The sequence below is a fragment of the Chlamydotis macqueenii genome, chromosome 5 (assembly GCF_036417535.1).
Source record: "Chlamydotis macqueenii isolate bChlMac1 chromosome 5, bChlMac1.mat, whole genome shotgun sequence".
Taxonomy (NCBI): domain Eukaryota; kingdom Metazoa; phylum Chordata; class Aves; order Otidiformes; family Otididae; genus Chlamydotis; species Chlamydotis macqueenii.
Window position 1 is genome coordinate 3,445,565 of NC_141560.1, and position 17,026 is coordinate 3,462,590.

At 54.9% G+C, this 17,026-nt stretch overlaps 1 protein-coding gene and 1 long non-coding RNA gene across 5 annotated transcripts in view; both read right to left on the reverse strand.

Moving 5' to 3' along the window:
* The window catches only part of FERMT2 (FERM domain containing kindlin 2), a 50,036-nt gene extending 40,259 nt beyond the window's left edge, over window positions 1-9,777 (reverse strand). For 2 of the 4 annotated variants that reach the window (XM_086748331.1, XM_086748330.1), the window contains exon 1: window positions 9,456-9,777. In XM_086748331.1, the coding sequence (XP_086604457.1) occupies window positions 9,456-9,612 (157 nt within the window). In that variant the 5' untranslated portion in view covers window positions 9,613-9,777. The remainder of the gene's footprint in view (window positions 1-9,455) is intronic. The other 2 variants (XM_086748334.1, XM_086748333.1) reach the window with 1 other exon arrangement.
* On the reverse strand, window positions 4,540-7,512 carry LOC147600433 (uncharacterized). Its single transcript, XR_015258629.1, has 2 exons — window positions 5,852-7,512; window positions 4,540-5,408 (listed from the first exon to the last, which is right to left on the reverse strand). It is a non-coding gene; the product is annotated as an uncharacterized LOC147600433 (long non-coding RNA).
* Window positions 9,778-17,026: the final 7,249 nt, after the last annotated feature.

Sequence of the window (17,026 nt, forward strand, 5' to 3'; positions counted from 1 at the left end):
CTCTGGGTTTCTCCGAGCTGCTCACCTGCTCAGCGCAGCCCCGCCCCGGGCAGGGAGAGCGGGTTTGCGGACCCAGGAACGTCGAGAAACTTTCTGGAGGAGCCGAAAGCCGGGGCCACCTCGGCCCCCCAGCACCCCTCACGCTAACGAGCCCCGAGCAGCTCAGGAAGGTCTTTGCAAACGCCGTGTAGCTTTGCTTTAAATCCTTGCACCAGCACTCCCGACCCATTTGGCTTGCTCATTTTTCTACAGGAGGGAATAAAGGAAAACAAGGGTGGATTTTTTTTTTTAAAAAAAAAAACCCAAGATCTTTACAACCTGATTTTGCTGAGTGTTTCCCCCCAGCCATCAAGCATCCCTCCAGAGAGGCTTTCACCGGCTGCTGCTCCCTGCCTCGCATGGAATCGTGAGAAATGGCAGAAAACTCGATTAAGGAGCGTGGTTTCCATGATTCACCCAGCACCAAATAGGAAGCGTCAGACCGAAGGACAGCAGCAGAGGAAGGAAGGAAGGAAAACCACTTCTCCAGGGAGCACTCAACTGCCTTGACTACCAGCCCTCACCCTCCAGCCCCGCAGCGCGCTTCCCTCACCGAAAAGGAAAAGCGACGGTGCCAGCAGCTTGCAGCCCTGACTCATCCCCAACGAACGTGCAAGGCATAAGGGAGCCGGTCCCTGCCAAAAAGACATCATACCCGATACCGAAGCCAGAGGACGTTCGGCGGGACGGATGCCATACGGCGGATAAAGGAGGACCGAACAGGCAAACCGAATTCCCAGCTTCTCATCCGAAACATCAGTCTCCCCAGGCAATTCCCTGAGCGTGCCTCAGCGACGGTTATTCTCCAGCAAAAGCTCAGCCCACCAGAAAGCGAGGGTTGCAACTGTCCCCCCACACCAAAAATGTGAGCCAGCGCTGGTCCCTCTCTCGTAGACCATTTGGGATGCCGCTCTGCAGGAGAGGGACACCAAACCTTCCAGGAGAGGGACACCAAACCTTCCAGGAGAGGGACACCAAACCTTCCACGTTTCGCCCAAAGCGCATCCCCTCCGGGGCAGAGCAAAAGGGAAAGGAGTGTCACCCCTCCTCGGCAGCCACGGCGGCCTCGAGCTTGGCTCCACCTCACCCATCGCACAACCAAGCAAAAGACGGCTCTCGAGCCAGACCTCATGTGGAGCAAAGCTCTGTGTGTTATCAGCGAGGAAGACAGCGATACAGCTCTCTCCAGGCAATTTCATAAAACGCTGACTTTCTAATTGCATTGGGAGTTTTGGCAATTAATCCTTCTGAAAGTATGCATAGAATCACAGACTGGTTTGGGCTGGAAGGGACCTTCAAAGCCCACCCAGTCCAACCCCCCTGCAAGGAGCAGGGACATCCCCGACTAGATCAGCTCATGCCTGCAGGGAGGAGGGGGAAGAAAGAAAACAGTCACCAAACACGTATAATCGGCTGGTAAGAGATTTAAAATGTAATAATTGGCAAGATGAATTTTTGCTTGCTGCCTAGTTGTTTTGCAAGCTAAAAATCACCTGTTCGCCTACAGACATCCCCTTCCCAACGCCATTCCCAACCTGCCATCCAAATTCTCCACCGCTCTGGTGAGACTCCCCCTGCAGTGTTGCGTCCACCTCTGGAGCCCCCAACATCAGAAGGACGTGGAGCTGCTGGAGAGGGTCCAGAGGAGGCCACGCAGATGCTAAGAGGGCTGGAGCAGCTCTGCTGTGAGGCCAGGCTGAGAGAGCTGGGGCTGTTCAGCCTGGAGAAGAGGAGGCTCCGGGGAGACCTTAGAGCGGCTCTCAGTGCCCAAAGGGGGCTGCAGGGAAGGTGGGGAGAGACTCTTCAGCAGGGCCTGGTGTGATAGGACAAGGGGTCATGGGTTTAAACTGAAAGAGGGTAGGTTTAGATTAGATATAAGGAAGACATTTTTTACACTGAGGGTGGTGGAACCCTCGCCCAGGTTGCCCAGAGAGGTGGTGGGTGCCCCATCCCAGGAAACATTCCAGGCCAGGTTGGCCGGGGCTCTGAGCAACCTGATCTGGTTGGAGATGTCCCTGCTCTGTGCAGGGGGGTTGGGCTGGATGGGCTTTGAAGGTCCCTTCCAACCCAAACCGTTCTATGATTCTAAATTCAGCCACTTTTTACTAAAAATCGGCAGTCTCCAAGGTCCCACCTGGTCTGCAGAAGAGGGACCACTGCAGGCTCATGGATGTGCCACGCGCACAGCTCCTGACCAAGGTTCGTATTTGAACGGGCATGGAGTGCGAGATGGACCCAGAGCTGCTGCAAACTCGCTGGAAAACAGGCGAGTGCAAGAAAAACCGAGGAGCACAGTTCTCCGAAAATCAAAAAGAAAATAAAGAAGCTTTCCTCTGGTTTGCTGAGCTCTTCTCCTTCCCCGTCACTTCTACCTGGTAGAAGCTCCAGCCTGGACAACCGAAAGCAGAGCAACGTGCAAAAGCAAACCTGGGCAAGAAAACGAAATTACTACAGCTCTGCTCAAACTCGTTATTTCTCCATCCAGCAGGAATTTGAGGCTCTCGGTATTTTTCCAAATTACGACCACTGGAAAACCCTGAAAGCCACCGAGAACATTCAGAACCAAACCCCACCAGCTGAGAAGTTCTGTTTCTCTGCCCCTTTCTAAGCTATTGGTTAATTCACATTTCAGGACGAGAACAAAGAAATGCGTCTTCTTTGGGATGTTTTAACACTACGAAGCTTTTTGCCCCAAGCACGCCCAAAGCTGGACGCCGGGCTGAAGTCAGCGTGCCAAGAGCTCCTTCCTTCCCCTTGTCTGTAAGAAAAAAATCACCATAAAAAAAAATAAATTTCCCCCAAACACCCAAAATAGGCGCTCGCAGTAGCAGTGTCACCGGTGATGTTGAAACAACCGAGGTTTGCAGTGCAAACACTCCCTCTGCTCTTTCCCAACTCGGTAAACAGTCCCCACATCCACAATTCCACGCAGTTATCCGCTCTCCTTTCCGCTCTCCCCCTCCCCTCACAATCCGAGACCGAGGGTTAAAATCCAGGTTCCTGCCTTGCTTTTTACAATATCCCACAGCAGGGCTGCAAGAAGTTGCTCATCAGCTTGCAGACCGCTGCGGGTTTCAGACTGACAATCACCAAATGCCAGTTTTCCACCCCAAAAATGAGGTGGGGTACGATTTTACCCCGGTACCCAGAGGAGGACGGTGCCTGCTTTGAATGCAACCATTGCACGCGTAACAGCACAGAACGAGGATTCAAAAATCCCTGCCAGGGGACACCTGGAGGCATTTGGCTTCTAGAGAGAAAATTTAAACTATTTTGAGTACAATTTGTTTGGGTTTTTATACGGTTGAGAGAAACTCGGCCAGACGCCTGGGTGAAATGCAAGCCCTGATGGAGAAGGGTGGGGAAAATAAAAGTCGCTATGGGGGCAAAAAAAAAAAAAGGGAAAAAAAAAAAAGAGGGAAATATGTGAGTGTGACGATTTCTATCATTTTAGCTCCTTTGGAGTGATGCGAGTGCGGCAAATGCAGCTCCCCACGCGGGCTTCCCCACGCGCCTTACGTCAAATCGAAACCTGAGGGAGCTGGAAGAGGAAACTACTGATTTGGGCTGGGTGGGAGCAGCAAACCCAACAATTTCCTGTCTGTGGTACGACAAACCCAGGCTCTAGTATCCGCGGGAACGTCGCCGCCGCCTCCTGCCCTGCTGTCTTCCTCCTCGGACCGGGATCTGTGTCATCAGCCGGGCTTTTTTGAGCCAAAGCAGATGGCTTGTAGTGAAAGAATTAAAAAAAAAAAATTAAAATTTAATTTTTTTTTTTTTTGGCTTACAAAGAGTCATTGCCACTCTGTGTGGAAATATTAATTGCTGTGATCGCAGCTTGGAGCTGCTTGCATATGGCTTTTACCTACCCCCGTCCCAAATTCCTCTGGCCACTGGCAGTTCAGATGGATATTCCACTCACGCTAACAAAGAGGACATTATTTGAGCCACAATCCTTGTAATTTGGTGTGGGCCCACGTAGAAACTTGCTGGAGTCAAAAGCTGGATGTAAAATAAAGAGCCAGCCCGGCACGGATCAATGAGCGTGGCCAGAGAGCATCGGTGTTAACAGGCACTTGCATATTGTCACTAAAATGCCACTAAAAAATGTGTTATTCAAGGGAGAAGTATTCAAAGATATTAACCAAGTGGCGATACGTAAATGCAGGGTGCATCAGCAGCTCCCCTGGTCTCCTTGAAGATGCTGCTGAAGGGGCAGCATCTCTGCCGGGCAGCCTCCAGGGTACCATTTTCACCTCAAAATGGCCCAAAACCACCGCCTGTTTCTGGAGCGGGAGGACTCCTGCGCTCAGCGGCATGCCAGCTTCCCCCAGCCTCTGCGCTCGCCATCCCACCTCTCGCTGGCTGCGGAAGTCGAGGAAGACGAGGAGAAAAACCTGGGCTCAGAGGGAGCATCACAGGAGTCCCGCCCGCCCAAACCGCGGCGGCCCACGCCGCCCTCGGCAGCAAACACCGCCACCGTTTATCGCGTTATTCGAGACAACCACTCCCCACCCCACCTCACAGGGAACACAAACAGCTTCTCGCGAGCCTCCCGGCGTAGTCAACGGCACTCGAGAGCGCTCTCGTGAACGCCACGTGCTTGAAAAGCAACACTGAGGAGCGACCGAGCGCCCGTTTGGAAGCAAAACATCCTTCTGGTCTCGACCGAGAACTGACGGCCAGATAAGCATCCGCAGATCTCGCAAATGAAGATGCTCAGCTGCCATCCTGGCGGCACGGACCGGAGAAACTCCCCGACCGTACTCCAGGCGCCAAGCACTGATGCTCGGATACGTATTTTCGGAAAGCGTGGCTACAGTAAAATCCTTCCTTTATTTCTCTTTAGCCTCCAGCTGTTCCTCTCGCCTCTCCTAACGGCAAAGCACACGTGGCCACGCAGTGAGCCCCTACCCAAGTTCTCCTTGGAGAACTCCAAAGCAAAAGGAGCAAATCACCCGCAAGACAGCACTGCAGACTCATCCTGCCTCGTGCTTCCACCAGAAATGGGCTGGGGCGAGGACTCTGCATTTCTCTGACGTAGCTTGAAGCTGTTTCCAAGAGTTCATTCCAGTTTCAAGGCAAGGAATTTCCCCAGCGAGACTCAGGATGGCTCGGAGCATTTACAAGCACTGCAAAACCTCAAACACAAACCTGGGGAAACGGATGACGCTGCACTTTTTTTGGTGTTTTATTCATAACCCTTTAAAGGGTCCATTAAGAAAAAGACTTTACGGGGAGAACATTAATATTTTCAATCGATCTTCTTAAAGAGCACAGCTGAAGTCATTGGCAGCGTCCATTCCGTGGCGGACTGGGCCCCTGGGGTGAATCCCGGACACATTTGCAGGCTAGATGTGCTACTTCACCTTAAACAAAACACTTTGCATGGGACAACTCCTGTGCCAGTCCTCAGGTGACATCCCCACCTCTCCCAAGCGATGGGAAGGAGATAGTGGAGGAGCTGCCAAGGGAACAATAGAGTTCAAACCAGTTGCCCAAACCCTTATCGAAGAGGTGATTGACAAAAAAAACCCCACGGCCTCAGATGTCATCACCGCCCGCCGTTATCGGCCGCTCTCTACCGAGGGCAGGGGGCTCGCTCTGACATTTATCCCCGCCGCAGCCTGCGCGCCCACCCTGGCCCCGTAAAACGGCGATGCCACCACGCACCTCAAGCCACCCGCCCGCCTTGGCCGGGTGATGCAGCAAGCACAAACGCCCTTCCGTCCAGGACTATCGTCATTCCAAACCCTGATTTTTATTTATTTATTTTTTTTCTTTCACTTATCTGTTTTCTTCAGGTACAAACCCCTAAAGGTGCTCAGTCCTCCACCAGTGCTCCCAGCGAGCTGGAGCCGGCTGCCACGCGTATACTGCCTGTACAAGAAACCCAGGGAGAAATCTGCATTTCCACCGCAAAACTTTTATCCGCAGACTTTCAGAGCCCGTTCAGTGCACATTTAGGTCATCTGTCTTAAACCATTCCTCTGCCAGCCGCCATTTGTCCCTCCTTCCCCGTTGCCGTCAGCTGTTCTTCGATTCCCACTCCCATACAGAGCATCCCCCGAACGCAACCCCGCGTTTAACGGCCACCCCACAAAGCTCACCCAAGCGTATTTCAAAAAAAAAAAAAAAAAAAAGTGGGTTTTTTTTTCCACGCATGTGTTTAAAACAGCCTTAAGCTGACAACAACAATAACCTGCGTTCACTTCCTTCCTTCCTCTGCTCCCAGTGATTTTAAGCCTTATTTTTTTTTGTTTGTAAGTCAATAGTGGCAAAATTCCTAAAAAACCCTGCATGAGCACCAGGAGTTTCCAGTGCAGACCCCAACTAAATACTACAGCTCTTAAAACCCCAGTAGGTGGTTTGTTTTTTTTTTTGCCCATTTTTTCAGAGATGACTCCGGCAAGCACAGGGCACGGCTCAATTAACGAAGTGGCTTAATCCAGCGGGGTGATAAATAACAGGGGAGCGAACAGGTCGTTGCAATTCACTTGATTAACCAGAATCCCTCTCCGCCGCTTGGGTTTCCTCCAATCCTCGCCTGCATTAGTGACAGATTTTAATTGCTTATTCCCAAACGGTCCGACCGCAGCCGCTCCGCGCAGGCGAGGACAGAGTCAACAAGATTTACCGATACCCGCAGCCTCGCAATTAGGGGAGGAGAGACTTTCCCGCGTTCCTGCTCCGAGCGCAGCACCCCAACGCGCATCCCACCCCTCTCCGAGGTAAAAGGCTACGTGCCGCCATCGTTTTCTCCTACAAAAATCAGAAAATACTAACGTAAATCTCGATTTTTTCCCTTTTCCAAGCTCCCCTTGCTGCTGGGAGGAGGGAAGGCTTTCCCCCCCACCCCCCCACTGCTCACCAGCGGAGCATCCTACAGCGGGGTCGGTCTGCCGCAAATTCACAGCGATCCCCAAAACTTTAGTGAAACTCCGAGCAGGTCACAAAAAAAATCCGCTTTCTGTGGCAGCACGAAGCCTACGGGAGGTTTGTCCCCAGGGATGGAGCTGGGAAACCCCTGCCCAAGGCACAGACCCCTTTCTTTCCTTCTACCATGATGTTCAAGGCCATAGGAGATCCTGGCGCTGCAAGATGACTTTATTTTTAAGATATTTCCTTAAAGTTCCGGGCAAAAAAATCTGCTTTGCAAAAGATGAATTATTTTTTTTTAATGCTGGGGGTTGTTAAAGGGAAACGGACACCGGCAGCGACAGAGGAACGACAGGGAGGGATAGGTTAAAAACGCAGGGAAAGGGTTTTGACGCGGAAAAATTGCAAAATTAATCCATCTGGAGACGAAGCAGCAGCAGGGGCTGGATGAAGGAGGGCATTGAGGAGGGCGAGAAGAGAGTCCCGTCCCACCCCGCCCCGCTAAACCCGACCCCGATCAACTGGCAGGGGCTCAAAGAGGAGCCATAAAAATAATGAGAGGGCTGGAAGAGCTGACACGCAGGAAGATTAAAAGGAACTCAATACGTACAGCTTGGCTTGGCGACAAAAGCCAAGGGGAAAGGGAAGGCAACAGCCGGAGATTTCCGCGGGTCTTGACCGTCCCGGGGGGGGCAGGCGCTGGGGCTGAGCCCCCCGGGAGCACCATCCCCGCTCCCTCGGCCGCCGCATTCCTTCCCTCTAATACAATCCCTAATTTAACAAGCGGAGAGGAACCGGGCAAACACATTTCGGGAGGGGGGGGGTGGAGGAAGGCATTACGTCAGGCGCTAATTTAGGTCCTCGCAGGGCTTCGGCCCCCGTGCACGCGCCCGGCTTTCGGCACACGAGTCGGCCCCGGCTCTGCTTCGGCATCTCCCAGCGCAGCTGGAAAGCGAGGCGAGCATCGCTTCTTCGTTCGTGATCGACGGGGTTTTTTAACAGTTTCTAGAAAGCTGGGTTTTTTAGTTTTTTTCCCCCCCCCCCTAGTCACTGAGTGTCCAACTTCAGCAAATCTTTCTGCAGCTCCAGCATAAAAATAACCAAAAAAAAAAAAAAATCAAGTTTTCAGAGAGTCAAGGCTATCTCCAGCACGAGACCCTTTGATGCAGGCACTTGCTTCCTTTCGGAACAAGCGTATTTATATCCGTCCCTTCCTTCCTTTGACTTCAGATAATTAATAAATCAAAACCTAAGCATGGTGGAAGACGGCATTTTTAAAGCTGCATTGAAACGGGACCCACGGCTGACAGCTCCGCTACTCCCACAGCCGCAGGCACGCGCGGGGACCTGGCAATTAATATTTTATTTGCGTAATTACAGTCACCAGCCCGGACTGTACCGCTGAGTAAACACACCCGAGCCATAAAGAGCTGATAAAAAGACAAGAGGGAGGTTTGGCGGGGCACAGCTCCCCGCGGCCGGCGCGTCGGGGCTCTGGCTTTCGGCGGGGAGCTGAGCCCGAGCTGGCTCCTCCGCCAAAAAGCCGTCCCGGTGGCTTCGGCCGCCCGTTCCCACGCGTCCCAGACAAACGGGCTCTTTGTCCGGGTGCGCACCCAAAGCCACCGGACACCGCGGCGTCCCCGGGTCTCCCAAGTTCCCCCCACTTGTCCACGCCACCCCGTTAATCACCCCGTGCTCGCCAAGGGCCCTCGGAGGCGCGTTCCTTGGCCAAAGCAGCGCGGAGCCAGCTACAACCTCAGCGTTAAATTGTCCTGTTAACTGGAGAGCACCCACAAAAATCCCCCCAGCACCCCATAAATGAAGCCGTTTCCCAGCTCTGGGTAAAATCCCACGTGCAAAGCAGGCGGCGGATGGGGGCTGAGGCCCCACCACTGGCCCTGGGATGTAAAAATTTGGGGGTAGGGTCTTAGGGCAGGCACGGTGCTGAGTGTCAGGGCAAGGTGCTGAGCAGAGTGCTGGGAGCTAAAGCACTGCACGGGGGAAGGGTCCTGGGTGCCATGGCAGGGTCCTGGGTGCCCAAACACAGCACTGGGGCAGGGTCCTGGGAGCAAAAGCACATACCGGGGCAGGGTCCTGGGAGCCAGGGCAGGGTCCTGGGTGCTGGATGCTCACGCACAGCACTGGGGTTGAGTCCTGGGTGCCGGGGTAGGGTCCTGGGAAGCCCAAGCACAGCACCCGGGCAGGATGCTGGGTGCCCAAACACAGCACCGGGGCAGGGTCCCGGGTCCAGGATGCTCAAGTACAGCACCGGGGCAGGGTCCTGGGAGCCGGGGCAGGGTGCTGGGGCAGGGTCCTGGGTGCCGGGGCAGCGTGCTGGGAGCCCAGGCACAGCACCGGGGCAGGGTCCTGGGTGCCGGGGCAGGGTGCTGGGAGCCCAGGCACAGCACCAGGGCAGGGTCCTGGGTGCCGGGGCAGGGTGCTGGGAGCCCAGGCACAGCACCGGGGCAGGGTCCGGTCGCTGGGAGGACGCCGGGACAGGGTGCCGGGCCGGGTGGGGGGGGTGCCGGGGGACTCACCGAGCTTCTCGACCAGCCGCAGCATGACGCCGCCGATGTGGATCTCGCCGGTGACCCGCAGGGTGACGTCGCGGCCCAGGTCGGTGACATGGACGCTCAGCTCCCACGTCCCATCGGCGTAGCAGCCGTCCGGCATGCGGATCCCGTCCAGCGCCATGGCCCCGGCCTCCTGCACCGCCAGCCGCGCCTCACCGCCCGCCCGCCCGCCGGCTCGGCCCGGCCCGCCGAGGCGGGGAGGGTGCGGGGCGGGGGGGTGGTGCGGGATGGGGGCGCGGTGGGGCGGGATCGGGGCTGTGCAGCGTTGCCCCGCCGCCCCCCAGCCGCTGCCTGCGGGGCCGCCGCGGGAGGAGAAGGGGCGGGCGGGCAGAGGAGGCGGAGGGAGGAGGAGGAGGAGGAGGAGGAGGAGGAGGAGGAGGAGGGGGATAATAATTAAAGGAAAAACGCGCCCCGCGCCGCCGGGCCCCTTGGCCTTTTATGGAAGCGAAGGACGGAGCGAGCGGGGCCGCTCCAACATCCGGGACTCGCCGGGGGGCGGCTCGGCTCGGCTCGGCTCGGCTCGGCTCGGCTCGGCTCGGCTCGGCTCGGCTCGGCTCGGTCTGGTCAAACTGGGCTCGGCTCGGCCCGACCCGACCCGATCAAGTTCGGCTCGGCTCGGTTGGGTCAAACTGGGCTCGGCTCGGCTCGGCCCGGTCCGATCGGGCTCGGCTCGGCTCAGCTCGGCAAACTCATGAGCCAGCCTCTAAAGCCCGTGGAAACTGTGTCCCAAACACGTGTGGATGCTTTAAGCCCCTTTCCGTGGCAGCCCTACCCGCTCTGCTGCTTCTACTTTTTTCTTTCTTTGTTTTTTTTTTTTTTTTTTAGTTTTTTTCCCATTTTTTTTAATTTTAATTTTTTTTAACACTGGCCATTTAAAAGCCCCTAATTCCTAAGCAAAATATTTCTCGTTAGGCCCTTACCTTCACATCGCAGTCCGCGGCCCGCGCCGTGCCCGCGCCGGGGCTGGGCGATGCGCTGGTTCCCTCCATCCGTATCCTCTGCCCAATCTAGGAAATGGGAACTGTCTTTAAATAATAGAGTCTGAACCGGCACACATAGAGGAAAAAAAAAAAAAATTATCCGCTTCCTGCCGCTCTCCACCCAACGGTACATACATCCCGCCAAGGCAAGCGGGCTTCCTGAAAAAGCGTCACGCGGAAGGAGCTGCGTTTCGAGGTCCGGCGCGGTGGTCGGTGGCGGCGGGAAGGATGCGTCCCGTGCCGGGCGATGGGAAACCGCATTCCGACCAAACCGCGCCGTTCGCATCTCCCGCGGGAGCTTCGCCGTCGTGAAGGTGACGAAAACCCCTCAGTGGGGACGATAAGGTCTCACCACCTTCTCACTTTCGCTGTTGCGGCGGAGATACTGATAAACCTCCGCTCCATTTCCCCCCCCCCCCCCCCAAAATATGGAAGCTGGGGTATGATTTCCAGGGTGACGGCTTGGGAGGGCAGGGGAAAGCCGGTTTGTGAGAATAAAGCTTTCGCAGATTGTGTAAAACACCAGGGCGATAAACAGAAAGGGTTACTCTCGACCCGAGCGCTCTGGACGCGGTTCCCAGCTGATGCAATTCAACACGGCTCCGCTGGAGCCAGCAACCCTTCCGTACAGCCGATCGCACGCCGTGCTGCTTCCCTGAGCTCTTAAAACCATTTGCGGAGTTTCTCTTTCCCCGAGGACGGGGAAAGCCGCTCTCTCTGCCCTCTCCGTCCCCCCCGGACCCTCCTTTCCTCCCAGCGCTGGGTGGTGGGTGTGCGAAGAGGCGGGCGGCGCGATGGCCAATGCTCAACCGAGACACAAAGCAAGGTCAAAAATGCACCGGCGAGGAGGCTCTTGCGTCAGAGGCAGCCAAGCATCCCCGGGGCTCTTCCCACTGTTTGCAAGAGGTCCTCGCTCCGTCCGAGCGGCAATCGCCAAATAAGGCGCCGAAACGCACGGCCGGGACAGGGATGATACCTACCAGATCTGCCGGCAGCGCGGCTCCCGGCCCGCCACTCCTTCTGCCTCCGCTCCGCAGAAACTGGGATGCTTTTCCAACGAAACGACTCAACGGGCATCTTTGGGAAATCAGCGATGAAGCCGAGTGGCTCCTTCCCTGTCGCGGGTTTTTTATTCGTTATCGTTTGTGATTGTTTTTTCTTGGTTTTTTTTTTTTTTTAAACTTTTATGTGCGGTTGTTGAAACCAGCTGGCTGTCCTGCCTGGCTGCTCCGGGGGACGGGCAAGCCGGTCAGACTGGCTCTTTCCAGGGTGACCGGCCGCGGAAATCTGCCGGGTGCATTTGGGTGCCTCGGCTGGGTGACTGGAGCAGGAAAAGCAGCGTGACCGAATGCCCGGCCCGTTTCCATATACAGAGGCAGAGAAATTCCCCAAAACCTCCATGTAAACAAAAGCTCCGTTTCCTCGAATGCTCCAGTGTGGCTGAGCGCGATGTGCTCTGAGCTGGCGCCAGGCAGCCCCTGCTCAGCCCCCGTCACCTCTCCGGTTCACCCAGATCTCGGTATTCCCCTTCTTCCTTAACAAGGGCGAAGTTTCAAAAGAAAATCCAAAAAAGGAGAAATGCAGACACTTGGTTTTCCCCGGCACTTTTTGGGTCTAACACCTCCCTGCCTGTGTGCTCCTTTACAACCCGCTGCCGCTGGTACCGTTCCTCGTCACACGGGGTTTGATGGAGGGTTGGAGAGGGACTTTTGACGAGGGCATGGAGGGATAGGACAAGGGGTGATGGTTTTCAACTGGAAGAGGGTAGGTTTAGATCAGACATAAGGAAGAAATTCTTTGCTGAGAGGGTGGTGGAACACTGGCCCAGGTTGCCCAGAGAGGCGGTGGATGCCCCATCCCTGGGAACATTCCAGGCCAGGTTGGATGAGGCTCTGAGCAACCTGATCTGGTTGGAGATGTCCCTGCTCCTGGCAGGGGGGTTGGACTGGGTGGGCTTTGAAGATCCCTTCCCACCCAAACCACTCTATGATTCCATAAGAGAGTTTCAAACCACCTGGGTGGTTTTCTCCATGTGTCTCTTCATCTCCTTCCACCTCTAAGTGTCTTTTGGACGTAGCCAGGGTTCACTTTTCACAGATGACCACTTCCCAGCAGAAAGCTACGCTCCTAGCAAAGGAAGCGTGCTGGGTAACTCCGCTTCCTTGTTTATTCCCAGCCACATTAGTTCTTCCCTGATGTTGTCATTTTGGAAAAGTCCATGTCATTTGGCTTTTTTATTTTTCTGAATGTACATGCAGTGTAATGAAGCTATGTGTTACACAAATACGTGGCCAGCAGGAGCAGGGCAGTGATCGTCCTCCTGTACTCCGCTCTGGTGAGGCCGCACCTCAAATCCTGTGTGCAGTTTTGGGCCCCTCAGTACAAGGAGAACGTTGAGGTGCTGGAGCACGTCTAGAGAAGGGCAACGAAGCTGGCGAGGGTTCTGGAGCACCAGTCTGATGAGGAGCATCTGAGGGAACTGGGGTTGTGTAGTCTGGAGGAGGGGAGACCTCATTGCTCTCTCCAACTGCCTGAAAGGAGGTTGTGATGAGGTGGGTGTTGGTCTCATCTCCCAAGTAACTTGTGATAGGACAAGAGGAAATGGTCCCAAGTTACGTTAGGGGAGGTTTAGATTGGACATCAGGAAAAATTTCTTCACCTAAAGGGTTATCAAGCATTGGAACAGACTGCCCAGGGAAGTGGTGGGGTCACCATCCCTGGAGGGATTTAAAAGAAGTGTAGACGTGGCACTTAGCAACATGGTTTAGTGGGGGACTTGGCAGTGCTAGGTTAACAGCTGGACTTGATGATTGTAAAGGTCTTTTCCAACATAAATGAGTCTATGAATCACCTGATGTATGCACAGCATCCTTGTAATGAAAGGATAGATAATGTTTGGGATTAAGGTCTTGAAGAGGCACTTGAGATGTGGAGGCTTAGTCTTTCTAGACTGTAGTAATTCCCTCTTGTGATCTTGCAAATATTATTTAGCGTCTCCATACCTCACTGCCCAGCAGGACAATAATACTTCCTTAAGTCCCTTCAGACAGAACTCCAGCAATGCAATCCCACTGCTTTGCTCATGTGCTTCCACCAGGCTCTTCATCTCAGCTGGACCTCAGGAGCAAAAGAAATGAGGTCCTTGGCACTCTTCTCTGGGCGGGTTTGTAGCTGGTGTGGTGTCTTTGGGTTTTCCCACCAGTTGTGGGGGAGAAAGGAGATGGAGGAGTATGTGGAGCTCAGGGTTGAACACACAAGGTAACACTGAGTATCTTCACAGAGTTTGAGGGCCAGGAAGGGCTTGTAGGTCTGTAGACTCAAGTCCTCGTGCCATCGGGATTGGGATGTTTGTCCTGGTTACCCCAAGGGAAGCTGGGGCCACCTGATGTGGAAATGCAGCTGGGTGCTCTGGGCAAGGAGTGCTAATGCCAAGCTAAGAGTCCTTACCTAAAATGAGAGCCATCGACCTTAGGAGGGCCATGTGGCCAAGGACACAGGGGATGAAGCCAGGGACCAAGGTCTGAGACAATCCCAACCATCCAGCTTGGTCCTTCATGCCCAAAGTTTACAAACCACATCCCCTGCAGCTGGAATCAACCCGAGCTTGCAAGAGATAGCTACGCTCAGATAAGAGACACGGAGCTGGAGGGAGCTGCCTCCTCCCTTGACAAGTCAAGCCCAGGTTTCATTTCCCTGCAGCTACACAATCACATCTCATCTCCATGCTGCACGAGCCTAACATCAGCCACGGCGCACTGAAGCCTGCTAGGCTGGTGCCACAGGACAAACCCCGCCGCGGGGCTCTTCTCTGTCCTCTCTTCACCTTCTTTCCAGGAATCGAGGTCAATTAAGCTCTTGAAGCCCCGGGCTGGGAGGTTTGTTTCCCAGCCTCTTCCTCTGCAATCGGCTCTTCATAACAAATATTTCCTCTGCTCGCTCTCCTGACTCGGCGTGTGTCAGGTATTAGCTTCCTGTTGATGTTAATCCCAGTCCTGTCGTTTCTCTTTTATCCTTTTTCTATCACGTAGTTGTGTCCTTCTGATGTTTCCAGCCGCCAGGAGTGACCTCCACCAAGCATGACTCTTGCCTTGGCCCAGAAAGGAGGCAACGTGCCCCAAATCCTGCTCCAGTCGACCCCAGGGCCAGAATGGTCCTTGAACTTTGTGTCTGAAAGGTCAAGAGGGTTCTGGAGCACCCTCTTGACATCTCCTTTAGCCAGAGGGATTTGTTAGCAGAAGACTTGAGTCCATGTGATGGAGAATTTGGATAGATCTCGGTCAAATTCTCCGAAAAGTTGATTCATCTCAGGGCTGAAAATGTCCTTCCAGCTCCCTGCCCCGTGCCTATCAGTCTTTCAGCCAGCCCCAGGACCCCCAGTGATGTTGGAACATTGGCTCCATCCGGCCCACCGCCAAGGTTTCCAAATTCTTTCGGCAAATCCTGTCCCAAACGTAGCTTGCCCTGGTCGCTCTCGGAGGGTGCTCGCCTGCGGCTGCTGGAGATGCTTTGCATGGTGCTATCAGCAATCGGTTGGTGTAACTCATTTTCTAGGAACCCAGGATGGAAATGCTGTGTTTTGATGAGGTAATCCAAGAACACAAACAGTCTGTAGAATTTTTTTGGCTAAAAGTGACTTCAAAGGGTACTTTACCGCACTACTGATTTCCACTCGTCCAAGACAGAGGGGGTAACTCCAGCCCAAAGGTTCAAATATCCAGCACCCTCCTCTTCTCCTGCAATATACAACATATTACACCACTTTCTGTTGTCCATCAGATTTTTTGAGCCTTTGCCACTCCCGTTCTGGCTCTTCTCCACCTCCACAAGCCCTCCGTATTCATTTGCCTTTACAAACACAAAGTACAGGCTGGAAGGCTGAATTTCTCCCACGGAGCTGGGGCTCAAAGAAAACCCAGATGTCACGCCGCGCTCGATCACCGTCCCTGGAGCTGGTGACTCTGGGGTGTTAGGAGAAACAGCCGCCGTCATTTATCCACTGCTAGCCAGCAAGAAGAAAAACCCAAAATCCCAAATAATAAACCCCACCCCGAGCCCTGGCACTGATGCTTCCCGTTATCTCTCCAGCCCCAGCTCTCCCCTCCCCAACGGTCTGGAGAAACTGGCTCTCAGCCCGCGGGTTTCCCCTCTATCAGCACCGCGAGCGGCGAGGTGAAGCTCGTCCGTCGCGCTTCGTTAGGGAGCCGGAGGGCTGCGGAGGCGTAGGGCGTCCCAGAGATGTGCCGGATCGTTCCCATCCCTATGGATGAGCTCTGGAGTGGGGTCAAATTCCATTCAAGATGTGTGGAGGTCAAAGATGAAGCCTAGCAGGAGCAGATCCGTGTCCTGCCCAGGCCTGGGGTTTCACCACCCTGATTTTTCTTTGCTTGAATCCCCTCAACCCTGTGCCACTGTCCTGGTCCCCACCCCACAGCCCCAAAAAGATGCTCTGAGGTGGGTTTATTCTTCAGCAAGGGGGTGAATGGGGACACCCAGACACCCCCACGATGGGAAGAGCAAACACCAGTGGGCAGCTGGGACGCTCTCATGGACCAATTACCCCCCCAAATCTCGTCCCTCCCCTTCATGCGGCATCCTGAGAGGAGCTACGTGGCCTTGGGCTTCCTGGGGAGGAGCTGCTCGCCACCCCCAAGCCCAGCCAGAAGGAAGAAGAAGCTGGCACGCGATGGCCCTACGGAAACACTGCTACTTTGTTCCTATCGCCCAGTCCTAAGAGCATCCAAATCCTCCAGCATAAGGGACTCGGAGCCAGCCACGCCGGCGCAGGGAGTCGGGAGTTCCCCGAGGCTGCAGAGCCCCAAAAGCCAAACAAGAAGAGCGGCAGCTCCATAAATCAGATCCATCTTATAAATCACACCCTCCCGATAAATCCCAGCCCTGCTGCGGGAAGCTGCGAAGGCTGGAGGAGGAGGAGGAGGCGTTTGGCCACCTTTGCTCGTGTGCCGCCAGAGAACAAGAAGCTCTGAACGAGGGTTTTTATCGAAACGCACGTCAGAGCTCTGTGAAAGCTGGGCTGATAACGGGCACCGCAGCAAAGGCACCGATGTGATGTGGGCACCGGGGGCACCTGCGGCACAGCGGGAGATTCGGCTGCGCAGCCCTGGTGGAGCCATCACGCAGGGCACTTTTGCCCTGCACGAATCACAGAATCACAGAATGGTTTGGGTGGGAAAGGACCTTCAAAGCCCATCCAGTCCAACCCCCCTGCCAGGAGCAGGGACATCTCCAACCGGATCAGGTTGCTCAGAGCCCCGGCCAACCTGGCCTGGAATGTTTCCAGGGATGGGGCATCCACCACCTCTCTGGGCAACCTGGGCCAGCGTTCTGGAACATCACCCAGATTTGACCCAGACCCCAGGCTGCAGGTTCACGGGGAGTGACCCAACATCATCCCTTACGATCGCTTCACTTGACCATCCATGGGGCTCCCCACAGCCCCACAAACTGCTCTTCTGTCTTGTTTTTAACCATACACAAGCACGTGCTGGCTCTTCTCGCTGAGTTTGGGGTGTTTGTGAGCAGCCTCGCTGGGCACAG